The sequence below is a fragment of the Mycteria americana genome, chromosome 4 (genome assembly GCF_035582795.1).
Source record: "Mycteria americana isolate JAX WOST 10 ecotype Jacksonville Zoo and Gardens chromosome 4, USCA_MyAme_1.0, whole genome shotgun sequence".
NCBI classification, from domain to species: Eukaryota; Metazoa; Chordata; class Aves; order Ciconiiformes; family Ciconiidae; genus Mycteria; species Mycteria americana.
Window position 1 is genome coordinate 3,217,654 of NC_134368.1, and position 27,889 is coordinate 3,245,542.

A 27,889-nucleotide genomic window follows, 5' to 3' on the forward strand; every position below is an offset into this window, starting at 1 on the left:
GTCCCAGCTCCTGACCTTCTGCTGTCACCGAAAATTAATGCCACCAAAGTTGCCTCTTTCAAGGCTGGCTGGTGCCTCTGCCTTTATCCCACTGGAGCTGCCAGCTCCTTTCAGCAACATCAGCAGCACCGATCTTGAAACGTGTCCCCTCCTCGGCTTAAATAAACTGAGCCACACCTGGAGCTCCTCCCAGTCATCTAGTTATTCCTTTAAAGTTTCGCTTGCCCAACCAGCTCTCCTGCTGGGGAAGGAGAGGAATTTCAAAAACATTTAATCTAAAAACACACTTCAGCTCCTCTTTACAGAAGAAGCTTGCTTTCTCTCTTACCCTACAAACCCAAAAGTTATTATTACAAGTAAGCGAATTATATCCGGGGAGAAATCATTTGACAAGACACCAAATTACCCAACCTCAACACTCAGACAACAGAAACCATGAAGGAAAAAGCTGATTTCCCTCCTCCAACCCCGTTTCGTCATGTCCAGCACTGAAAAAATAAACCAAACCTGTGCCGGATCCCAAAAGACACCGGCATTTCACTAGTTTCACAACCAGCGGTTAGAGACACTGCCTTGGAATAACATCTGTGTTTGGACACATCGGAAACGCGCTGTAGCTCCACCTGATGTTCTTGCCTCAAAGTTTCTCCAGCTATTAAAAATTCAAACTGAAAACATCCCAAGTTTAGATCCCTATCTATGCTCCTGTTTCTTTATTTCCAGCCCCATCTCAGAGACCACAAAACAGCATTGTTCACTGCATAACCTCGGCTTTATCTCTGTCGAACCAAACATCCAAGCTGCAGTGTAAATGTAAACATTACTGTGTACCTTGACTACAGCAAATTCTTCCCCCCATTCAAATTTATTGGGGAAAACAAAGAATAAAAGATATTATTATTATCACAACATGGCAGGAGCTTCTCCACGCACGCAGTATTTTGTAAGTGCAGATTTCTGTGGTTTTGCTCTACTCTCTCTATATTATAATCAATCTCTGCCTCCGTACCGCAACAACTCCAATCTTGATTATCAGTCTTTTTTCTTCTTCAAAACACTTTCCCCAGTGCCTGTATCCTATGCAGAAACGTTACCATGACAAAAGGCCGCTTCATGACGTCCCCTTGAAGCCCACCTTTATCCAAAGCCCATACCTGAGACAACGGCCACGCAGATGGTGTACGCTACAGCAGTTGCCTGTTAAGCTGATCTAACAGTTGCACTATGCTTTCCCCATCTGTTCACAAATCCATTTACTGGATCTTGGCCTAGTTCTTTGAAATAAAGATAATTTAGCTGCAAGTGTTTGTAATGACTAGAAAAACTCGCCTCTCATCCTTCACTGGTGGTCCTGAAATGGTCCTGGAGTTCACGGCAGTAAATTGTCTGCTTCACGCCAGGCAGGAGGAGACAATAGTGCAGAGCAGAAGCAAATAAAGCTCCCACATCATAAACCATCTAAATTTGCAGCAGAAAAAGGAATATATCAACCCCTCTTTCCCTTGCACACAATGAATCCTTACAACCTTTGGCCAAGAGCCCCTGCAAACAGTCTCACTCCACACAAATTGCCTCAGCATCACCCAAAACTCAACACCCTGCAAGGTGAAAGTAAGGAGAAAGCACGTTATTGCGATCGTCAAAGAGAACTGTCAATGATGAAACACCTCCAGAGCCAGACAGGTCCCATCAAGGTCTACCACTGGAAGATCAATAAAAATTCATTGCATTAGATGATCCAGCCTGACTTCAGGTAAAATGTAACACATACACCATAACCTGTGCTTAAATGAAGTATATCTTCTAAGAAAAAATAATGGATCTGAATATACTCAAAGCATTTAAAAAAAAAAAAAATCTCATTTACTTATTTTTTCCTAATCTCTGTCCAAGTTCCAGTTTGCATATATCAAACTTTAGCTCCAATCATTAGGGTTTTCTTTACTTTTCTAGAAGGGGGTGAGGGCAGAATCCTTTATTATTTAAATTCATCATCCTATTCTGGAGGGTCATAGAGTCCTTTTTTAAAAAATACAGTGTTGCACTACTTAAATTCTGGTTAGAAACTAAAAATATAACAAATTCGACACAAGATTCTAGTTTAGTAATTTCTGCTTGTATCACTGTATTCCTACGTGCCAGATTTCCAACTCCTATTAGGGTAAAATACAATCAGTGTTACTTGAACAGAAAAGAGCCTACACGCATATTTGGTCTACGCAGAACCTTAAACCAACTTAACATATCTAGCTAAATTTGGTCAAGATTTTGCTAGCTCAAAGGCTTAATAATCTACCAAAAAAAATATTTTTTTTACAAATGAGCTATTTTAGACCGTTTTGAGACGCACTTCTGATTCTACCAATTTGAATCCATTTTTCTAGCAGTCAACAACTTTTCACTCGTTATTCTGCCCTCCCTTCTGTTTCAAAAGTTAATTGTGATTCACACCCAGTTGCAAAGAGCACACAAGGTTTGTCGGATGATTTTTCAGCACTTTCCCAAATTTAGAAACATTCGATTAGTCAAAAATGTCTCTTAAGTACATGTACGAGCATTTAAATTGCAGTACACCACACCTGTGTACCTTGTAAATAAGGTATCGTAATTAAAATTTTTAAAGCACACATTCAGCATTGACAGACACATCAATATTCTCCTCCAGTTGAAGAGCACTTTACTTTGGTAGCTTTCAAGCTACCAGTCCTACATTTAAACCCAGGCAAAAGCGTTCATTGGTGGGATGGGTGTTGTATTGCAAATGAAATGGGGTTCAGCCACCGACTTAACCTTCCAGCCAGCAGGAATCGGAAATAAATGGAGTTTAAGGCCATCCCCATGGAGCAGAGGACCATCATCCTGCTCCACTTTACTAAGGCATATGCAAAAACCCAAGTCTCTACAACAAAAGTAAAATCACCAGCAGTAAACCTTTCCCCTTTCCAAAGCTACGTATGAAACCGCTGCCCAGTTCTTCCTAACCAATACACCCCAAAATACTCCATTCGAACCCTCAAGAAGCATGTTTAAAGTCTGTTTTAGCTGCAGACCTGGCCCCCTCCACCACCGCTGATTCCTAGGCCAAATGCAGAGCTCAGTACCCGATAGCAGCACGTACAGAAAAGCTCAAGCCAAAGATCAGTCAGTTTTGCAGCAACAAAAGGAAAATGAAAATATTGAGACATCCTATAAATAAATATCACAGCCTGACCCACTTTCCTAACAGGGATAGAAATAATTCCTTTTATTTCCTGCCTGACATTCAAAAATTTCTAAGCTACTACGTATCTGAGTTACCTGCTGGGAAAATTGTTCCCTAAAAAAAAAAAAAGTTAGAAAACAGCTTCATGTGAAGGTTAACTTCCATTTGGTCCCGACCTGAAAAAAAGATTTTGACACATAACCTCAGGTATAGATCATTAAAATAATAAAGTACGTCTCAAGATCCAGACAGGGTTTTGTGAACCCACAGAACAACAATCTGTAACATTTTAAAGCAGGTTTCTGGCTGAAGCGACAGGGAGAAGGTCACGCCAAGAGCAGAGAATCAATATTCAAAGAGGAAACCAGGCTGGAACGTGTGTTTGGGGCAGCCTGGGTTTGTTTGCATGGATTTGTTGCTGCAACGGTTTTTACTGAATATTCACAAGAGCTCCTATGGCCAATAAAATGCAACAAGTGGCACAGTTTTTTCTTCTGCTTCTTGACACCAGTGACATATCAATATAGCATTTGACAACTAAGCATCCAGAAAACAAACGTGGAAGAAAAGACTATATTTATTAATGAAACAGATTTTCAGATGAGATAGTAATCTGTTTATACCTTGATAAACATGCTAATAAGGCAACTGTTCTCAAGGATGCCACTAGTACCAATAATGCAACATGCACAGCAGCCCTCGTAAGCATTGAACATTAAATTTAAACTTGAGAGAACAAGGGTGGTCCCCTAGAAATAAAGTGTATATGTTCATATCCTACAAGGATATACTGTCTGCCCCAAAAATGTTCTTCTCGCATGTATCACCTTAAAGAATGAAAGGCATGTAAATATTATTTGGCTTTAAGGAGGGGACAGAGAAGAAATTAATTGAGGGGAGACAGAGAACTCCACAGAGCACCAATAATAAAAATAACCCAGGCTTTTTGGTCAATACGATCTTCTAAAATGTGATTTTAAAATTCCATTTTGTAACTCATTTCAGTGAATTCTGCTCCCAGACATACTCTCTCCAGCCACAGGAGCTCTCTTTCCTAACAGCCCCTCCAGCACATACACCTGAAAGATTATGAACGGTCATTCAACCGGGGACTATGACCGCTGGCTCACGGAGGTGAGCCCAGCTCAGCACCGATTCTTGACCGCAGAGTCTCGTTTTGCTTCCAGCTCTGTTCCCCTCCCACTGAACATCTCTCAGCACCTGCAGAAGCAACTGGAAATGAGCACCTACCTTCATCACATAAAGAAGCAACATTTAACTTAACATTGCCAATATCCAGGAGGAAGAAAGATGGGAACAAAAAGCGTTCTCTTCTAATATCTGGTTTTACAGGGACTTCTCATTTCCACATATATATTGGTACAGAAGTGTAATCACCTTCCATAAACACTTATATCAGTCCTTCTCCCCTTCCCTTACATTTTCCAGATCAAGCCAGCTGTTCCTCTATCCCATGGACCGTCGTGCTAAATTCTTAATCACAGCGAGAAAAAGAATGATTTGTAACCCCTTGCAGAAAAGCACGAGTGGTATTTTCCCCAAATGACTCATTTTTAATGAAAGCAATTTCACACCAAGTAGGGGGAAAAAAAAAAAAAGAGCTAAATATTGAATACTTCAAGTATTTAATCAAGGCAGATGTACACAGTTAGCTTCCTTGAGAAGTTTCCCTTTGTTAAGTAGAACAAAACTCAAAAATAAAGAAAAATCCAGATGACTCAAATTTAGGCAGGACTACATTTACATACGAAAAATGCAAATACCGAGCACTCGTACAGCTACGTGTTCTCACTCCTCTTGTGCTTCTGCCGCAGCAGTATGCTGGGCTCATCTACATGATACGCCCCCAAACACAGTCACACTGCTGCCGAAATAGGTTACATACCAGATGAAAAAAATCTGGCATTAAGATGGTAAACAGGGGGAGAAAAAAAAAAAAAAAAAGAGTATATTGAAACTCTAAGGCTCCTCAAGAATTAATTTGCTATCAAAATGCAGCTCTAGCACATCTATATATTAACACTGACCTGTATGTTCAACTCGGCACCCGAAATGCTGATGGTCAGTGCAATACAGCCATACGTTCGGTGAGCATAAAAATCCACCTATGCAAACTCTCTGGTGCACAGACTTTCATTAGGGGAAGTTAAACGGCTGGTGAAATTCCTCTGAGAGAGTCAACAAATTTGATCAACTCTATGAATGCTCTACGAATCCCTCATTTAGTTGCCGCCGTAGGGAAATATAGTTTTTGATACGATGCCGTTCACACCTATGAGATGGGAAGACACATGCTCTGGTTTAAACCCAAATACAGAGCTAGTATCCTGGCTTAGTGGATGGAGAAAAGGCCAGACTTTACATAGGTTTGACTAAATCATCTTAATCCCATCATTTCAAGAAATGAAAACTTTCTACTGCTGGCACAGATCGATTTAACCACACTCAGCTTACTCCACAAGCTAGCCTAACCTTTTCCACCAGCTTCTTGCAAGAATGAAGTAAACCCACGCCACTCAAACCACCACAGTTTTTTTTAAAAGCCTGAGAAAATAAATCAAATGGGAAAGATATCCAGTAACTCAACAGCTCTGAACTCAAGGAGGTGAAGAGTTGGAGTGATTTTCAAATACCCGAGAGTGTTTGTCAGCCTTGCGGTGACCAGCAAGTATAAATCCCTTAGGAAAAGCGGTGTTTTTAGCCACTATAAACTGCTACGCTTTATTAAATGCATCTGCACATAAATTTTACAGTCCGTATCAGGTATTTCCTAACCCATCAAGACAGATTCTTGGCTACTAAAACACCAAGCCTTGATTCCTTACTGGGATGGAAGAAAGACCGAGAAAACTCACTTTCAAAAAAAAAAAAAAAATCCTTCCAAAGAACAGACTTTCAAAGTGCATTTTAATCATGCAAAGATGGTGAGAAACCATTTCATTTTTTGAATAAATATTGAAAATTTGGAAACAATGCACTCATTGGCACATAATGCAGAATTTATGGTTTGTGTCAATGCAGCCTTAGGCACAGACTCACTACAATATCTTTATAATCCAGGATCTGTTAGAATTTCTTTAGACGATAAGTAGCTCTTGAATGTTTGTCTATGAAAAAGCTTGGCGGTGCAGGGAAGGTCACAACCGCCAGCCTACTGATTTCTCAGTTGCGGAGGTGGATATGCATGCATGAGTTTGAGGGTTTTTTTCCTCTTTTCTTGTAGTAAGGCAGTGTCTAACATACAGCTCTTTTGATAATCACTACAGAGCAAAGAAACTCTCCCTTAAAAAAAAACAAACCAAAACCGCAAAACAACAAATCCAACAGACAAATTATTTAACGAACGCTGGGGTCAATCCAGAAAATAACATAATTGTGGGTGTCCTTCGAGCGCAGGAGTCGGGGCGGGCGCTCCGGAGGGGCAGGTCGGCAGAGCTTGCAGCCATCCAGCAAAGAGCCAAACTCCCCGAGGGAAGGCGTAGCTGCAAAAATCATTGCTTCCATCTCCAAGTCTGCCATATGCACCTTTCCCATCGCCTCTGAAATAACTTAGAAATGAGTTATTCTTGGACAGTAGCAGGAAAAAAATGAAATTCCATCTGCTCCCAACAGATTTCAAACAACAAAAACAAAGACGGTGGCTCAACACTGCTTATGCAAAGTTTTGAAATAACCCCTCACTTCACTACCAAGCTGAGCATGGTTTACAGGCCACCTCTCAACTAACCATCTCTTAAAAAAAAAAAATCCCACCTCCTTATTTAGGATTTAGTCATCACGAATTCTTTCCTCACTCTGATAAGATCCATAGGAAAAGCACATTTGCACTAATTAGGAATTTTGCAGAAAATGTTGCTCTGTTCACATTTTTTTATTAAGAAAAACAGGAAAGGAAAAGATTTTGCCTGGTTCCAGTTTCCCAATTAGCTTCTTGCAGTTTCCTTTAGTTACCTCTATTCCTAATCGAGATGTCTTAAAACATTATTTACAAGAGTAACACTTATAAGAGTACTTACGGTAAGCACCTTTAAACCCTGTAAGAAAAAGCTCACTCCTGCCTTAAAATTGCTGAAACTAAGACGTGATACTTCAATGTACCCTATCAGGAAGGATTAGGAGAACCACTTATGCGGAGTCCTCCGGAGCAGAAAGCAATAACCCACTTCACGTCGAGTGCTTCCCTCCGGCACGCTCGAACACTGCTGCATTGTCTGCCCGGCCGCGCTCTGCATTCGGGGGAAAGATTTCAAGGTGTTGATGTGACTTGTGCGTCTACAAGGCTGTTTTCCTCTTGACTGTACTTTCATTCCCAGCCCAAAGCAGCTCTCTGCCCTGCTGTCGGGCTGAGGAATGCTCCCGGGCATAGCATTGAGGGCAACCTTCATGTCTTAGTACTCATTTCTGCTATTTAACACAATAAATACCAAACTCTAGGTTATTAAAAGGAGGAAATTTCAAGCTGAATGCTTTCCAGGCCTAACCACAGACGTATCAATGCATCATAAGGTCAGGAACTTCCTCTCATCTACTGTGCTTTCAATTAATCTGTCAGAGATAATTTATAGAACAAGGAATAAGAAGTGAAGCAATCACGGTAATAAATTCCTCTTTGACACGTGAAAAATACAAAAATATCAGTCACTGGACGTAAGAGTTTTCAGGAACCATTTTGTTCTTATGCTAAAATTATCTATGCAAAGGTATAAATAAAAACTCATGCAGCTGGTGTCTTTTTAAGTTTAAAGGCAGCCAGACATATTTAATAGACTTGGTACTTGCAACCACTGCTGATACAGCGGAGAAGTTTCATGGTGGACTCCGCAGACTTCTTTTAACTACGAGCTTCAAAAGATTCGCATGCAGTGGTTTCAAAGACAAAAAAACCCATAAAAATGACGGCTGTACAATGTTTCCTCGGAAATCCTAAAACTCACCCGTCCAATTTCAGAGCCCCTCCAAGCATCCCGAGCATCAGGACCACTGAGCGCTCGACTGGGTGGGCTTCCTAGAGCACTGGTCATGCCAGAGCCCTTTTATACTTGAATACGCAGAGCTGCAACCTCAAAAAACAAACATGATTCACAGGAAAGCAGAGAGAAAGGTGCTGCCCAGCTTTCAGGGGCGTCACCGGCCGGGATGAGCTCTGGGACGAAGGAGAGCTATGACGGCAGACCGTCGCGAGGCCAAGCGAGATGAGGATGGAGACCCAACTTGTTTTTCTCCTTCATCCTCCCTGCAGAAACAGATGCTTTCTTGCCTGCCAAGAGCTCTGCGGTACTATTTTGAGCTTTTTGCATCTCATTATTTAATTTATTTATTAAAGCCTGATTGGGGAAAAGGGAGACAAAACTTGCTCAAAGCATTTGGGTTTTATTTAGATTAAGCCAGACTGTTCGAACTGGCTCGTAGTCAAATTGTTCCACTATTTTAGAGAAAGTGGAAGTATTCAGTTACGATTCTCCAGCTGCCTAACTCTTTACTTAGGGGGTGTGTTTCTCGTCTCAGCAAGTTTAACAAGCAGAGTCGGAAGCATCCGACAATTCTCAAACCATGAAATGGCATTCCCCAGGAAATAAGTCCATTTAAATTTTAGCTGTAAAATTAAGGCACGCTAACTGCTCACCATTAGTTAAATATTACAGGTGAGAAAGCAGCAGCTGCCCTAGGTACAGCACGCCCTAGCACTGCCACCCGTTTCAAACGAAGGTTAATGGGCAACAACACCACAAAAGCACTAAGGATCAGCAGCGTTTAAACCCTTGCCATCAAGTACATAACAAATTACATGATGATTTTCTTTTTTTTCTTCCTCCTCTCCTAAATGACTGTCTGAAAGGGCAGGTATTTTAAAGACAGAAAAAGCGAGAACTGATAAATATTGAATGCTCAGCATTTTTAAGAGCTGGGCCATTAATTTAAAAGCTTAACTTGAGCCACCTTTTTTCTGCTATGTGTGGTCAACGGTTTTAATGCAGAATCCAAAAGCGTTTCATGAACAGCAAATATCTAAAATCCTTGAAAGCAGACAGTGCTCTTCAGCCAAAAACAATTATTAAACTAACCCATCCGACACAGGAAGGGACCTTTCACAACCACCCCTTTTAACATCAGAGAGCAAACAGGACGTTTTTACAGAGTTCATACAAAGTCTGAGTTAAACATAGGAGAGTTTGCTGTTGCCTCCGAACCCAAATGAATTTAGTTACTCTTTGCATGGCAGGTTTACTACCTCTGCGAGAGAGAGGATTTCATAGTGCTAATGTTGGTTGGCATAATAATAAGTAATTCACGCAGGGTGAGCAGGTAGTAAAAGTCACAGCTGATTCATTTATTACGTGTTTGGTTCAGAGCTGTCTTTTGCCCATGATCCTCACCACTCTATTTTGAAGTGAAAAGCAGACGTTTTCCCATGGGTCCTCGTCCTCTTTTCTCTGGAGACAGAATTATTTCTACATGAGCAGTGCTGTGACTTGTCAACAAGCATATATTGCTCTGCCAAACGAGCCTTGATACTCCAAAGCCTCGTCCGGCCACTAATTTGCTGAAGAGCATCTAGTATCCTGCCTAACCTAGTCACATTTCCACATTTACCAAACACGGGCGCGCGGGCAAGAGGAGAGTTTCATGAAAGTCTCAGCGTAGTGAAGCATTACATAAAAATGAGACGTTAGTGCAAAACCACTGCAAGGTTACTAACAATATCATTTCAGAATTGGATTAAAAATAATCACTTTTTGACCCAAAGAGGAAGGTTGCAACAAATGAAAAGTCATTTATGTAAATAAATCTAGGGGGGGGGGGGGGGGGGAAAAAAAAAAAAAAAAAAAAGAGTAATTTGCAAATATGCCTTACTGAAATTTTACATAAACACTAACAGATATAATCGCTGTTGCACAGGTTCCACCATTCCTCGCCAGTAATATAACTTCCCACGTGAGATTTTATTTGAATTTTCCAAATCACTGCAAGCTAAAATGGCTGAAATCAATGTTTCAATCCTATAAGCACTTAAGCACGTAAACTTTATCACATGAACAGTGACTACATGTGCTGTTGGGTCCGTCACACAAGCGACCAAAGCTGGGAGAACAGTTTCCAGCAGAAAGCTGGAAAGATAAAACCTTGCACCTCAAAAAAAAAAAAAAACACAAAACACCCCAAACATTACAGCATTGCAAGCAATGAAAAAACCTGGACTTCCTGCAAATTAATTTTATATACAGCAGAGCTCTTGTGAGGTCCCTGAAATGTCAGGCTTCCTCTAACAGCGGGTTTGGGGTTAACTTCAGCTGGGAATGGAAAGCACAGGCGGGTGAGAACACCCAGCCTGCTCCGCTGTCAGAAGTTCACCATGCCGAACAATAACATAAACACATTATTTTGCTTTAATTGTTTGCATTTGAGGCTGTTGTTCTATATTAAGAGTGTCACAGGCTTTTATATAACTTTTCACATAGTTCAATTTTAAAATAAGAATATTTTTTCCATTTGGGAACAATACGACATAGTAACAATTAGGAAACAAAGTATCTGTATCTGCTCCCAGTCTAAGCTGTGAGCTGGAGAACAATGTGGGGGGAAAAAAAAAAAAAAAGAGACTTCTAAAACAATTAAATAGGTTTTAAAAGGGAAGACTGCATGACAAGAGGTTCTGCAATTACTGGCTTACTAGTGAGCGATGCACAGGCTCACCAAATGACTGGTGTCGAAGTGAATCAAACTCTACGGATTAAACGTTGGGACTTGTTTCATTTAAAAAAAAAAACAAAAAACACAACCAAAACCCAAAACACATTATTTGTTCCATTTTTCCAAATCACAAGACAAGTTACATGCTTGGCAAAGTGCACCTTCAGTAATTGCAATAATAGTTTATGTTTAGCACCCGTGAAGCATTGTTGAATGAACACTACCTGCTTCTTATGCTGGTAAGAAATAGCTGCGGGCAAGAGCATTTGCTAATCAATAGACATAAAGAACTTAAGCATAAATGGCAATCAGACCCCCTAAAAATGAGAGCGGAAGAATCCTCTTTGCTAACAGGTGATTAAAAGAAAAAACATCTGATCAGAGGGTGATGATATTACCCAGGAGATGCTCTTACCAGTGCTTTGAACCTTAATATCATTTTCCCTCCTTCTCTTCACTGCCTTTTTTCTTTGTCTTTTGAAACGCATCATGCTGACAAATAACAACCATTCAAAGACCAATTACCATTTCTGGGTCTTTTTTGTGTAACTTCATCCTAACAGGCTGCTTCTGTAAATCACCGCGAGCCTAACGCCGCATTGCACAGTGCTGTTTCATCCCCATTCTGTCATTTTATGCACCCTGCTTTTCCAGGTTGATAGTGTGAATCTCTGTACCCAAGCTCTCCAATGATGTCGTAAGTGATGTAATCAGTGCACATCTGTGCACTCTACCCAGGTCATGAATGAAAATATTAAATCAGGTTCCAGCTCCAATTTCTTACCAAACAAATACTCCCCTTTTAAACTCCACCTGTATAACACCTCATCAACTGCTGTCCTTCGATACCCATCCTTTGAGAAGGAGCTTGATCAATTTGATGTCAACAGAAATGACAGAATAGCAGATAAACTCGGTCGTCAGCTTACTCCAGTTTTCCTGGCTACCCCACCAAAGGTGAAAAGTTCTTCGTACGTCACGCAGCGTCGTCCAGCTCCTCTATCTCAATAATACTCCGGGTGACATTGAATCAAACAGGCTTCCAAAGTCCAGACAGCATTTATCTGTTACAGATGCCTTCATCCTAAACGATGCTTAAAACACATCCCCCCCCCACATATATCATTAGCACTCTTGCCAAAGATATATTTTGTTTAAAATCGCATCACTTACAAATGGCAAACCTATCTGGCAATTTCTGTCTGTCTCCAATCATTCTTTCCTTTCAATGGGCTCTAAAGCCCCGTTTGCTCTCAAGGTCAGATCGATGGGTCTGTAGATATACAGATCACCTTTCCCACAACTTTTTTTTTTTTTTTTAAATAGGCATTGCACATCACTATTCCACAGTCCAAAGACTCAACTAATGTTACTTTCTATGACCGGCTCTTCACCCTCACTATTTTTAAAACTGCTCTTAAAAGATTATGAGTACACCTGCCCAAGGGCAAAATTCCATTATAATTACATGGAGAAAAGATTTTTTAAAAGTGAATTAAGGATATAGAGGATATAACACAACTTCCAAAAATCTAACCAAAGCATTAAGATAAAAAGAGTAGCAATGAAAAAGGCAGAAAATGTGATTTGAACCAGTGAACGTGAATCCCATCGACACAAATAATCAAGACAACGTACAACATGGACTATTTTAGGGGGAACACAATCCAAATGTTATGACTAGGACTCCTACATACTCCCTCAGTACAAATAAGTAATACGATATGTATCCATATGTACCATGTTCTCATTTCCAGCGCTCAGGATGAGCTCTGCAGTTTAACAATCAGCTTGGGAAAGGACTCTTCATTCTCCAAAACCCCGGTGTGGGAAACAGCTCTCTAAGACCAGTTTTAGATTGACAGCTAAGACTCTGATCTGCATCAGAAGCCTGACAAGACCCCAGCCTCAGTCTACAAGGACCGCAAAGTACCTACTTGTACTGAATCAATTAGGCATCAAAGCAGTTAACCAGTTCATAAATCAATCCTGTAATTCTATCCTGCGTTAAATCACGTGGAGGGGGAAGCGTGCTACACCCTTCTGAATTGAAACTTCATTGAAAACACAGGGAAGAAGTCATGGTACAAACCGCAACTGTGGGGAAAAAAAACCAAAAAAACCCAAACAAACCCCACACCCAGACCAAGTGATGCACAGCGATTTCCCTTCCCCATTTTCAATCCTGTTGCAATTTGCTGCCATGAGTTTGCTGTTGATATCACTGGGAAGCAAAGAGAGCAGAGAAGCACGCTGTAGACTCTTTGGCTTCACCTGCACATGCTGAGCTCCTGCAGAAAGTTTTCTGAAGATGACCTGGAATAAGGCTGAAGGTGGCCTATGGACTTCATCTAATTTTAGCCACCTAAAATACCTATGTTAGCACGGCCATCTCCCATGCAGTCTATGGATAGTGTTCCTCAAAAGGCAACTCATAACGACATTTTACTTACATTTTTAGATCCCATGCAGGGTTTAGTTTCAAAATACCACACATAAAAACTTTGGGTTTAATTTACTCTACATGAAGTGAACGTCTCAAACAGTATCAGTGCCAGCAAATGTGTCTTTAAGATATTTTATTGTGTAATCAGCAAGACCTTTGCTCACAAGATTAGGATGAGATGATACATAATATACTTCACATTATATGTATCTAAACTACTTTGGACAACTATTTCACATTGCTGAGCTGGTTTTCTTTCCTCCTTAGCTCCATCACTTAAACAGGATCTTATATATTAAGGAACATCAAGTGACCTGCACAATAATTATTTTAATTCCACTCCTAGGTAATTGTACAGCTTTACCTACACTACAAGTGTTTTACACATAAGAGGCACAAGAGGTAACTGCCAAAAGAAGAACATGCCACAAGAAAATTTAGAAACTTACCACTCCTACTATTTTGACTCCACGCAGAAGTTACAGCAACACAAGACTAGTTAGGGCCAAATATTTCCAGAGCTTGTTTTTAAAGACTTTGCCTGTATATTCAAGAGCTAATAATGAACGTGTACGACCAAGAGAAAAAGCTTATAAAAAGACTCTTAGCTACAAAGTGCTTTCCACTCTAAGTCATTAGCAGAAAGGAGAACCTCTGTCAAAATGCCAGACAGTCACTGTAGATAGAGATATATATATGTGTGTGTGTGTGTATATTTAACCCCATTAAAATTATAGCTACCAGGGGGGGTTTATTTAATTGGAGATTAAAGGGAAAGCAACTTGTGCCAAGTCACAGTCCTGACCTGCCGTAAATCTTGAGCCCATCACAAGCCCAGACTCCGAAAGGGCTTCCGACACTCAGTCTGCTCATTAGGCACAGCACCATGTTACTCATATCACGTGTAAATTAGGAGCACTTAAGTTTCCACAATACTTTCTGGTCTCAAAATGAGTGGCTTTTTTTCTTCAGATATGTCAAAGATATCATTCATAGTGGTTTATCTCCTCCAGTGGAGATGGATAGTGGCCTTCATCCAGCTACTCTCAATTTTTCAGTGTGAATTTGTTGCTTCTGGCCACACCATTCACAAAACCATTATGCTACAAGACACTACAGGAATCAGCAGCTCCAGTTGTGTCTACAGCATCCTCTAAGTCTTCCTAAACCTGAACAGTAAGATTTCCTTCAGTGGATGACAGGAGTTCGCTTATTTACTGACCTTGCTACAGAAAAGCAAGACAGCCTTGATGCCCAAAGACAACCCCGCAAAGCCTAGCCATGAAGGGCTCAGGCTTTTGCGAATTTGCTGATGTCCATGACTCCATCCTAACTTTAAATCAATAGGAAATGTATAAAAAAATTAAAGGGTAAACAGAAATCAATGGACACATACACAGTTGTCTCCTCCAGAATTTCTTCTTCAAATCCACAGGTAAAAGCAAGAAATCCCTTTCTAAGAGCTGCCCTCTCCTGTTCTCCAGCCTCAGTAGAGGAAAAAATAAATCTCTTTTTCAGGTAATGCTACAGAATCAGGGTCTACAGAGGAGAGGGAGAAGCTCACTGCATACAACCATTTCCAAACTGCAGTGGGTCTGTAAAGCAACAGGGCAGAACATCCTTCCCTCCTCCTCGCACATAGTATAAAGAGAAGCTCTCAAATCCTTCTTCAAGAGATCACAGAAACACAGCTGCTTCCTAGAAGGCTGCATAAAGCCTACACGTAGAGAAAGATCTAGGGACTGAGGAGGAACACAAAGGTTAGAAGAAGATGGGAATGGCAGACGTATTTGGATCACGGCAGTTGTGCATGCCCCGAGTCCCATGGCACAGCCTATGTTTTTAGCCCAGTAGCTCTGTTTTTACCCCAAAACAAGATGCATGAAGTTACATCAACCTTACAAAAAAGGGAAAACCTCCCTCCACCTTCCCTGAGAGAACCTCCGGCCCAGCCATAGTGACTTGCTCTGGAGGATGCTCCTTGTTCTCCTCCAGAGATCTGCAGGCCACCATCACCAGCAGTCCACCTCCTGCAAGATCTCACCAGCTTTGGTGAACCTCATGGTAAAATACGGCTCACCACGGTTCACTGCTTGAGGAGGCCTGGTATACAATTTTATAGGGTAAGCCACTATACCTTCATGTCTGCACTCACGTTTCACCATGTTTCTGTCCTAGCTGCCTTGAGATGCTGAAAGATCCGTGGGTTTTAGGAGGCTGGGAGTACGGCAAAGGATGTTTTCTTCAGCACGATGTCTCATCTCGTGCATACTCTCATACATACACATCTTGTACCGAAAACAAGCAAACCTCAGGCACAAAAGATATTCTGATGCCTTGACCAGCTTTGATCAGATACCGCGGTTTTCACATAGTGATTTTTTTCTTTTAATTCCACATGACAAATTCCTGTCAGCACTGAATAGCGCTGAAATTAAGATCACATTTAAACTTCATCACTTTTAACACACAATATCCTTTTTCATAAGCCTCAGTGTGGATGATTTAGGCATATTTATAGTAACATTAACCACATTTCTTCTGTAGGACAGTATTATTCTCAGAATAGGCAAGTTGGATACTGGTTGCCATGCAAAACTGCCATTAAAGTATGGCTTCTAAACCCCAAATTCCTATGTAAAATAGCATCATCATCAGAACATCTTTAAAACATATAAATAACTTGTCCTTGTTTCATAGATAGTGAAACCAAGAAGATTAGACAAAGAACCATACTTCTCTTTGATTCCTAAAGTTGAGTGGTCATTTATTCTCAAGGGAATCACGCCCGATGAATGCTAAGGCTACAACCGCAAACTTTTTCAAAGTAAGACACAGACAAACTGATATGGTGGTACTTAAAGTTTTGACAGAACTGAAGGGGCGGGGGGGAGCAACAGTGACTGTGATACCATCCTTCTCTTTCAGAGGAGACACTCCCACAACTTATAGCAACATAAAACCCGAGTATCTTTGCTTAAAAATACATTACCAGGAAACGTGGACAAAGAAGAAAAGCTGCTCTCTACCTCCACGCTCCCAGAACACATCGCACCTCCTTTCCAGCCAGCATTAAGCAAGGGGAACGCACATTTTCTTATCCATAAGCCTTGTTACAGCTCACAGTAGCCAAAGCCCTGCAGAGATTTCAATTTGTGCAGCCATCCACCCTTCCTCAACCCTCGGGCTGGCACAAGCACACCGTTACAGCTCTACCTCGCCAGTTTAGCTCTGGTTCAAGCCCCAAGCCCCGACACGGCCACGTCTGCCGGCCGAGGATGCGCGCACCGCCCAGCGACGGGGCTCAAGAGCAGAACTGGAGAACAGAAACCAACCCGCTTCACTCTCAACTCCAGACACGTTTCAGAAGAAATGACTTGCGGTTTTTATAAAACCAACCAGCGTGCCAACCTTGGTCAGCTCTTCATTTAGGCATTCCCTTCACCTTTGCAGGACTGAAGTCCCCTTACCCCCTTTCTATTCTTCCTTAGGCGCCGTTAGAAAAAAGTTGCAGGCTATAAAGTCTTTTCCAGCTGGATCACACATTCCTGTTTTCCACCAGAAATCCGAATCCCCATCCTTCCACATTCAAATATCAAACCTGCACAGAAATTGTTACTATGCCATTCGCATTAGGGAATTATGCACGTATTGAGACAACATTTGCCTGCTGTCCCAGAAATCTTCAACAGTTCGGGTTACTGAGAATAGCTGCAAATGATCCAAGAATTACTATTAACGTTATTATGTTTTACATAGCTCTGAGTTGTCTTTGGGCTCACCATATAAATTCAGATAAAACAAGTTAATAGAATATCAGCAATATCCACTAGAAATAATTAAAAAAAACCAAACAACTAAAAAGATTTCCAGCAACATTAGAATGGATGTTTTAGAAAAAATGTGCATAGGCGGGAAGTTCTGTTTTTGACTTTGAACCACTTCAACACCTCCTCAAAATGATTCATACTCCAAAAGTTGAACAAGGGCATATTTAAACACCCGTTACCATTCCCAAAATGAAAAACACTGACTTCAAAGAATCGCTGCAACCTGTGCTTGTGAGAAATAGACACTGACTGACCCAAATCTAAAGATCTGCCTGTTATGTGTTTGAATGCAACAAATCAATCAGTTAACAAAAGTGCACTAACATACTGTCAAGCAAGCAGGCAGCAACTATAAATAAATGCATCTGGAAATACAGTGTGTATCTTGTACAACAATAAATTTAGTTCCAAATTTTTCGACAAAAATAAAAGCAACTGACCATACAATTATGCCTGTTCCTAATCTCCATTTGAAAAAAATAAAAATCACAGAACCATCAGTGACCTCAAAAGTAATTATTTCCCAATATATTATTTGGAATTCAATACTTTTCTTCCAGCAGATGAGCAACTTCGATGTCTGCTCACAATTCGGATACAGGAGAATATTTTTCTTCTAGCAGCACAGAAGTCCCTGATGGGAAATAACGTCGGAGTTTTCCCTGAATTTTTTCTTGTAACACTGACCTGCACAGTCAGCATTTCAGCCCCATGCTACTTTGCATCTCAGGTCTTGCAACGGCTAGAAATTTTTTTTCTTGGCATCGCCTTTGCTGATTCCACACAAGATCAAAGTATGTAACAGAGGCAGACATTGGAGATACTAAGCTCTGAAATCGCTATAAAATTCATGTGACACCCTCCCCTCTGCATTAATAGGGTATCAGTCATGTAAATTAATCATTAAACAGGCAGGTGCACAACTTTGGCAGGAAACATACTGCACATTGCTACAAAAAACCTTCACAAAGCCATCTTGAAAAGTTTATTTCAGAAGAACTCAAACACGTTCTCAATTGTAACAAGCAATGAAATCCAAAAAACTACGCACAGGGTGAACCTCAATCATAGATTTTTCTCCGGATAAGACAATTACATTCAAAATATCTGGCAACAGCGCCACAATACCAACACTTACAGCATTACAAAACTGTGAAAGGAACGCTATAATGACACATGCACAAAGACGTTGGGGGAAAACCACTCAATACACAGCTATACATTATATCAGCATCAACTCGCCAAAGCTAAATGCACTAGCGGTGTAATTTTTTTCTCGTAGCAATACTAATGACTGAGAAACAGCAGGGATGAAAACTACCACAGCTTTAAAAGCAGAGTAATTGAAGACATAGTTATTCTTTCACGTCACAATGGAGTAACGTGAAATCCAACCTAAATTTTCTGAATGGAAAAATAGCTCTCACCTTCTGTATTTGAGTTCATAAAAGGAGTTTACAAAAAATGCTAATTCATCTGTGCCAAGCTTCTTATACTTTGAGTAGACAAGCACCACCTTGGAGACGGTTATTAAATTTTCATGCAAGACGAACACTGACTAATAAGAATGTCTTCAAAAGGGTGTTCTCCTAACATAGCCTTCCTTATTTTGTGTCCTTTCAGATTACAGAAACTAGCAAAGAAAAAACCAAGGTTTCTGAAAAAGAGGAAACAGAAAGAGAAGACAAATAATAGAAAAACTGGGATTTTTCACAGCTGCGTTCGTACATCCTGCATTAGTCTCTACAGAAAGCTGAGTGGCACTGGCTAATGGTAGAAAGACATTACAGATCATTTTCCCTCATAACAGGACATGTAACGCTCTGTACCCACACGAAGCAACGACCCCTATTTGAATTTTTGTGACAAGCAATAGGCACGTCCCAGATGAGTGTTGTGTACAGCAACACTATTTCTTCTGCAGCTATGAGCTCACCATGCATGACGGGGAAAAAAAAAAAAAGTAGTTTACACATTGGAAAACCCTTGGTTCAAAAGCCCAGACCACCTCCGCTACCATGATCTCCCTTACACCAGCTTAATTCCGCTTCTGCATTTTCAGAGAACTGAAAATTCTGAATCTGATGATACTGCAGGAGATTTGTTTTACCAAATTACGCCACAACCATTACGGGGGACATTAACTAGATCCTGGGGCGTCCTAGAAGTATTTCATACAACCTGATGTAGAGATCAGCTGCCCTTCTTTAGCAGGAATATTGCTCAGACAATCAGTAAAACATTTAAATTCTTCTTTGTCATGCGAGATGTGCTAAGGCTATTATCAGCCCAAAACACTGAGTCCATTTTCTTTAAAACATTATTCTAAAAATCCTCCGCTATTCTGATGTACCAAATTTAGCGTATCAGATTTGCACGTGAAGATTGTTCTGTGTGCAATTAAGGTCTCTTACCAACCCTGACAATTTCACAACTTGCAATCAGGACAGAGCCCTTCCGTTTTGAGAATCCCAAGGACTTCATGTTCTATAAGCCAAAACCACGCCCTGAATCGTATGCATGCTGCACATCCACTGAAACCCTCGCAGCAACCTGCATCTCTATCAAATAAATATTTATTTTAAGCAAAGGGAGGGAAGGGCATTAGTGACAGTCTCAAGTAGGCTCTAAAGGAACTCCATGTGGATCCGTCGCAAACAAAGCAAGGGAGCAAAACCAGGAAGCAAAAAGCAAACATCATTACTGGTTCAGTGTTTCAGTGACTAAATGAGTATTTGACTCAAAGCCATGCACAAAAGCAAATTATCATCTCTGTTCTGTGTTGTAAAATTGATTATCAAATTTTCCAGCCCTGCTTTCAAGACACAGCACATGGCCATACAAGAACAAAGTACTGCAATAAAATTGTTGCGATCCTTCTTAGGGCAAATTCCAGTTTGTAGCGGCTCACTCCTCCTCCACCAAAACCACTTTACCTACAAACCCACATAATTCTCAGCCCCCATCTTCTGCATTTTGTACTATATCTTTTCACTATGCTTTAGAAGATGTGATTTAAGAGCTCCTAAAGAACTACTGGCTGAGAACATTTTGAGTGCAGGGAAAAAAGCAAAGCTCCACCAGATCAAGAAGTTAATTCCAAGCACTGTGCTTGGAACATCAAATTGGAAAAAAATTCTTCAAGAAAACCAGCTGTTTAAGAAAAGAGCACCCAAGGGTATCATAAATTAATGCAATAATACAACAGTTTGGTCAGCAGCAGCATTATCTCAATATATAGAGGATTTTCAGCATGGATCTTCATAGCTACTTATGTTAGGCACAATAAGCTCATGGTTTTAAATTTGATTGCTCACAAAAGCTTCAGAGGAACAAGCCAGGAAAGCAAAATCCGTCACATGCATTCCAAATGTTATTTAACTTTATCAGAACGCACGATAAAAGTATTGCTGGTCCTAGTTCTTTTGAAAGCTTAAAAAAAAAAAAAGCCGTTTCTGTGAAAACAGTGCTAACCTCAGTCATTTGTTGATATTTCAATAGAAGTCATTTATGTTACATGTATGCTGACTAAGATGGTAACGAACACCCGGTTGGACATGAGCTTATTTTGGATCCATAATGAAAGAAGCAACTGACACTGTGAAATAATGGAAAAATCCAGAGCAGTGTCAGACAACTTCTGCTGAAGTGACTCAGGCAGCTATTCCCTGATATTCAAACAGACACAGAGAAATGAGACAGAAATGTCTTTCGTGTTGACCACTGCAGAAAAGGAAGCATTTGCAATCAAGTCTGAGGCAGTGACATGTTCCTGGAATCGGCAGGTACATTATCCTCTACCTGCACCGTTCCCAGAGGCCTCAATGCTCAGACGTGCTTAGCAGGAAATCAGCAGCTAGACTCTACTTACTCCTCTCTCTCACAGGTTGAAACCATGAGCTGTTCAATAATTCCAATAACTAATGCTCCAACGGTGAAGGTGTTTGATGTGCATGAAGCAGAGGTGACAGGAAGGATCTAGCGTGCACTGCATTGTCTTACTGTTCTGCATTTTCCGCTATTGACTCCTTGCTATAAAGCAGACTGAAAAGTAATGATAAGAAGTGAGCTTATTGCAAACATTAACAAAACCTCACGCAAGTCAAATATTTATGCTGGCCATTCAGTGCAAGGCAAAAAGTGTAGAACATGTCAGGTATTTTGAAAATATTGAATTATCTCACGGATGAATTTTTGTTCTTAAAACTGCCCTAGTAAAATATCAGACTGTCCAATAAAACAGTGAAAGTAACAATAAAACAGTGAGAATTAGGATGAGATGTTAGCCATGAGCTTCTCTCCCCATGAACAGGCCATTTAAATATATGCATAGACTGAAAGAACTATAGATATGCATATGCAGACGGATATACACACACACCTCCTAGCAAAATTATAAATCCAGAGTTGGAAATAATGCCTCCAAGAACTAAATAAAAGCATATAAGGGTTCTTTTTTTCCCCCAGTGTATTCTTTAAAATTGATAATGCTTAAGTATTTCCTACTTGAAGAGCTTATTCTTTTATTACCAGTGCACAACATTTGAGTGAGCCTTTCACACAGCAACATGGAAGAGAAAATCATTTTAAAGATGATAATGTACTAATGAAAAGAGAGAAACAGAATGGGGATCAGGCACAAATGCAGCACCCAAATCTAATTTGAGCACTTAAACTGATTTGATTCAAATTGCCAACATCCTTAGATCTATTAAGTAGATTCCTGACTTTCCTAAAGCTTTAAACTGCATCAGGTAGTTTTTTAAAGACAATGATTTTGTATACTAGCTTTTGACCGCAAGTTCCCATTTACTTAAGAATGGGAACTGTGATAGTTCTTTGCCAGCTAGCAACTCTCTCAGGTTATGATTTACCCAAATCTTCTAGAGATAAAATTCCTCTTCACTGTAATATTCTTTGGCCAAGGACACTGTATTGCCACCGACTCCTTAATAACGTTCAATCAGCAGCCCATAACTGCCTCCATTAAATTAATAAAAAGGTAGTTTAAAAGATACACTCTAATCTTTTTTTTTCTTTTCCAACTGTCACGTTGCATTGCTAAGCACTGCTTAGCATTTTCCATCTCCCACCTCAAAAAAAAAAAAAAAAAAAAAAAGAAAGTATTACCATGAAAGGAGAACCAGTGCCTTTACACATGAAAACCAGTTTTCTGGAATCATTTGGTATTTCATTATATAGTCAAAAATATAGTCTGTTCATATTTTCAGCTACAATCATACATCAAATTGCCCATCAGTGTGCCTATATACACAATCCGCATACAATTACCGTTCCAGAAGCCAAGCACTATCCTGAATTTGTTAATCCAATCCCCTACAATCTCTGGCCAATAAATCTATGTAAAATAGCGGTCATTTCTTAACCTGTGCTTTACCTTCCTCGGCAGCCCTTGTCTGTCTGCTAATCAGGCAGCCGCCTGGAATAATTGAATTCAAGCAGGACAAGAGTTTGTGTCACTGAGCTACAGAAAGTGCTTTGAAGAGTCTGTGGTCTCAAAGCTTGCAGCATCCTTTTGACTGTACGACACCCAATGCTGGCAAGTTCACCCTCAAGTTTGGTGCTCCTGAGCTCCCACCACTCGAAAAGGTTCTCTCCAGCATGCTGCTGCAGCTCTGCGACCGGGAGATTTCTCATCCCTCCCAGCAGACGGCCGTAGTCCTCTCCTGCCCACGTTACGGCAGCTTGAAGCCACTGGCCTGCAACAGACTCCAGCCAGCACAGAAGCCCACTGGTGGTTTGTACAGATATAGAAAACACAAGCGCATCAGGCACGTCCTATATGTTCTATTTCAGCTTCCTTTCAGACCAAGATCTTTATCTTTAAAGAACTCAAGTGGCTGGTTCCACAGCTTAAAAAAAGAAAGTCACCTGAAGTCCTTCATAACTCAGTCTTCTACCCCCACAAGAGCAGCACTGATCTGTGCAGAGGTCAGTGCTTTCTCAGAAGCCATTCCTACAACCAGAAACGATCACCAATGAAACCACACGCAGGTACACTTCTACTATGCCTCTTTCTTTTTAAGAAGTCACAGCACACCACATGTGCTTAAAAAAAAACCCCACACATCCGCATTAGAACAGTAACACACTGCACATCATCTCCCCTTTTGTGGTTTGGGTGAAACAAGAAAGAAAATGGTCCACCCCGGGATTGTTACCTTTATTTCTAACTGCAGTCTAAATAAAGAGACTTTCCCAATGCAGAAGGCAAGTAGAATATTAGCGGACTGCAACACGAAGCTACGATGTCCGTTCTTCACTGCTAACACAGGGAGATGTAAGGGATTAGTAGGTCAGTGAAGCCCAAGTTGTATCACGACAACCCCAGAGTCCAACATAAACAAAAAAAGTCAAGGCCACAAATATAGTCATCATATACATCTAGATAAAGACAGGGAGACGAACATGCCAAATTTAATTACATCTCTCACTCAAGCAGATAAGCATGTGGAATATACCACACTTACAAAATAATTTCCACCTGCCCTTCTACTTCCCATTCATACCTACAGCATCTAATAACACGTCAAGTCTTTTAAAGACGAGCTCTTGACAACCATACACACACAAAAAAAAAAAAAAACACCAAAAAAAAAACCCCTGCAGTGCCATTTCTGACAAGAGACAGAGCGAACTCAAGGGATGTGAAAGTTGTGACTGCAAAGCTCTAAACGTTGCTAAAAACACTTGCTTGCACTTTTCTCAGAGCTCAAAGTTTAAAAACATTACTGGAAACTTCAACTCACTAATAAACAAACAAACAGCTAAATAAAAAACCTAGAGAGAAAAACATGCCTTATATTTTCAGTCAAAGTTTTAGACTGAAACTTAGCGAAAAAGAAACAAGCAGCTTTATGAAAACAGATAAGAGGCTAAAAAAAAAAAAAAAAAAAGACCATTAGCAGTGGCTATATATCAATTCTTTTTTTACTCAGCAGCACCAGTTTTGTCATTCCGAATAGAAGATTCTGCCTTTATTCAAATCTAGTCCCCTTAAAATGACCAACATCCTAAAGCGCTTGAGGAAAGTAATGGGTAAGCAGCTCTTCACAATGCTCCCTCTCAACTAGAAAAATAATTCTCATCATGACAGTGGCAAAAAACATTAAAAAGGAAGCTTTCGACTTCCAGGGCTTGCCTAGCCTGGCATCATTTCCACACAAAACCCCTTTCAAATTAGCTGCATCACACCCCACATCTACAGACTGTCAAAAAATACAAATAAAAAAATAGAAACCTCAATTCCTAAAGCACACAAAGTGTTTTTCTTCCATGAGTTCAGCTTACAAAGCCAGCTCCCCTTCCCCCAAATCTACAGGGAGCATTATCGAAGGGTGGTTGATATTCTCCATACGGAGCTCCCCGAGAAAGCAATTGCTGCCTAGAATAATCATCCTTTTTTTCATTTCCTTCTTTTCCAAGAATCAGCCCTGCCCAGGGAGTTCACCTAACGCATGCAGACACACACACACGCTGGCTCCCTCGCTGCCACAGCTGATAAAACCAAAGCAGGTAACCATCTTACAGACCCCCCCTTCCGCTGAAAACAGAAGTTTATATAGAGAAGCCAGGGTGGATTTCCAGCCTATTCCCATGAAGATTTCCAATTTCTCATCCTATGGGATAGCCTTTAGACACACAACCCAACTGAGCATCCCATCGCCACCAGAACTGGCCTCGGCACTGCAGGCAATGCGCTTGCCAGCATCGCACAGCCCAAAGATGACCTTCCTCCCGTGCAGACACCCCGCACACACACACACACACACATAGCCTGGACAAGCACAGAGCCGGGGGTTCTCCATCCCCCTGCCCAGAACTACCCTTTAGGCTTTTTTCTCAAAAAAAAAAAAGAAAAAAAAAAAAAAAAAAAAGACGACCCTGTCCAGAGGCAGGACCCTCACACCACCCCCTGTCCCGTTCGATCCCCTCCAACTGCCCAGCTCTGGCCTTGTCCCCCAGCAAAGCCGGGAGCTTCCTTCCACCAGGCTGTTATTCCCACTGTCCCTCCCCAAGGGCCAGCACCTCTCCTGCACGCACTCCTCTGCCCCAAGAGCTGAGCCTCCCCACCTGCCAGCTACCCCCTTTAAGATGCTGCTCCTCTCCCCCACACACCTCTCCTGAATTCACCCTTAACCAAAACCAACACGTGCTTATGCCATCTGCCAAGATGAGCTTGCTTAAACCCCCCCAAAGACCCCTATTGCCTCCACCCAGCCCTAACACCCGCTTGCACGCCCTTCCTCTCCCACTCTAATCCGCTCCCAGCCAGATCCAACCCCCCATCTGCAAGTCGGTCTTTCTCCCGTATCTGTCCCTGCCCAGGAACTGGCCCCATACCCATGCTGTCCTCCACCCACGCTGCTCCCATCCGCCTCCAACACCAGCCACCTCCACGCACAAAAACAGCCTGCGTTCCCCCACCATCCTTCAGACTTCTACTTATACAGCCCCCAAACCTACCCCTGCTGCCTCCCAAATATGTCTCCTACCTAATCCCGCCCCAGCTTTACTCTCTCTCCAGACCTACTACAACGTAAACCCAGTTACTCGCGTTCACACCCCATCACTCCTCAGCCCCGTCCAGTCCATTGCACCCAGACCCACACCCACACCCCTGCTCCTACACAGCCACAGCCCCTCGGACTCACAACTGGTCCCCAGTTACCCCCGTGCAACCCCAGTGACCAACACCCAAAACGCTGTCCCCTCAGAGGGGCCCCTCTGAGGTACAAACACCCCGCACCCACCAACTGCTGCTCGGCGGGGCACCCGACACCCACACCCCATCGCTCCCAGACCTCCTCCACGCAGCCCCAACCGCTTACACCCCCAAACCTGGCCTTGTGCACTCTCGCACCCACGCTGCCGTCACCCCCTGTCACCCCCCAAGCCTGCCCCCTCACAGCCACATGCACCCTCCCCCTCCGCACCCAAACCCCTGTTGTCCCCTCGCCTGGCTCCTACCAGCCCCTTCCAACCCCTGGCTCAGCCCCTCACGCCCACACCGCTATGCCCTCAGAGTTGTCCCTGTGCAAACTCAACCAGGGACACCCAGACCCCTGTTGTCCCCTCCGCACGCTCCTACCCACCCCTTACACCTGCACCCTCGTCGTCACCCGCATCTGCCCCTCGCACCCACGGGCCCCCCGCCCTCACGCTCGCCCCTGGGGAGCCTCAGCCCCGGGGGCTCCCATCCCTTTTAAGGCCCCGAACCCCAAACCCTCTCCCACCCCCCTCCCTGCTGCGTCCCCTCGGGCAGCCCGAACCAGGGCCACCAAGCCCCTGTTGTCCCCGCTCCTGCCCCGCTCCCCACGCCCACACCCCTATGTCCTCCCGCACCTGCCGCTCGGCCCCTCCCGCCCTCCGGTGCCCCCAGACCGGCTCCCGCCCTCTCCCCTCCCGCACCCCACACCGGCCCCTCACACCCACGGCCATATTGTCCCTAAACGTCCCCGACCGGCGACACCCACAGCCCCCCCCCCCCCCCGCCCGCCTTCAGGGGACTCACCTGAAGCGTCCCCCGCAGTGCTGGCACTGGTCGCCCACCCAGCCGGGCTGGCACTCGCACTGCCCGCTGGCCGGCTGGCACCGCCCGCCGTTGGCGCACGGCTTGTCGCATTCCTTCGCCGCCGCCGCCACCTCCTCGGCGGCAGCGGCGGCGGCGGCGGGCCCCAACCCCGGCACCGCCGGCATCAACAACAGCAGCAGCGCCAACAGCAGCCGCCGCGGCGGCCTCCCGCTCCGCCAGACCGGGCCCCGCCGCGCCGCGCGCTCCCGCGCCATCTGCCGCCGCCGACGCCGCCGACTCCGGGAGGGGCGGGCGGGGGGCGGCGGGACAACGCGGACCATCCGCCGCGGCGCCTCCCGGGACGGTGGCCGGCGAGGGGGCTTCCGCCGCTCCCGTACGGTGGCCGCGAGGTGGGGGGGGAAGGCTGGGGGGGGAGGGGGGGGGACGCGCCGGGACGAGCGCGCAGCAGCCAGGCGGCGCCGCCGGGCCGCGGCCGATGACGTCACCCGCACGCCGGCCACTGGCAGCGGGGTTCCCCCCCCCCCCTCCCCTTCTCCTCCTCCGCTGCCGCCGCTGCCGCCAGCGAGTGGGGCGGCGGGGGGCGGAGAGAGCGGCCCCGCGGCGGGCACCTCTGTCGCCCCAGGAGCATAGAGCGGGGTGTTTCTCCCCCGCACCCCCGTCCCCGGCTGTGCCCCGGTCCGGGCAGAGGCCCCTCAGAGGCGGGGTTGACCCCCCCCACGGCAGGGCCTGCTTCCCCAGGCACCCCCCCAACTCTGCTCCTCAAACAGTCGTGGGGAGCGGGGAGGCCGCGGGAGGGTGGCACTGAGGGGTGTGGGAGGCCTCGAGGCTGAAGGGGAGGGAAAAGAAGAAAAACAAGCCGAGTTGGGGGGGTTTTTGGAAATGATCGCTTCGTTTGCTGCAGGGTCTCCCACCCGTGGCCGTGCGGCTGTCTGCACACACCGCCAGCTCCTCATGCTGGGGGTTTCAGAGAGGAGAGAGAGGTGTGTACCACCCACGGGGATCTCCACACACGACGGAGGCGGCGATGGCCCTGCGGAGAGGGGGACTGCCGAATTTACGGGATGGCGAGGCTTTGGTTTGCTGCAGAGATTGGGGCAGTGGTAAGGGGTGCCGTGCTGTGCAGCTGGAAGCGGGAGCAGTTAAAG

At 43.5% G+C, this 27,889-nt stretch overlaps 1 protein-coding gene across 2 annotated transcripts in view; it reads right to left on the reverse strand.

Moving 5' to 3' along the window:
• Positions 1 to 27,147, reverse strand: part of ATRN (attractin) — a 159,740-nt gene extending 132,593 nt beyond the window's left edge. For both annotated transcript variants that reach the window (XM_075499466.1, XM_075499468.1), the window contains exon 1: positions 26,724 to 27,147. In XM_075499466.1, the coding sequence (XP_075355581.1) occupies positions 26,724 to 27,064 (341 nt within the window). In that variant the 5' untranslated portion in view covers positions 27,065 to 27,147. The remainder of the gene's footprint in view (positions 1 to 26,723) is intronic.
• Positions 27,148 to 27,889: the final 742 nt, after the last annotated feature.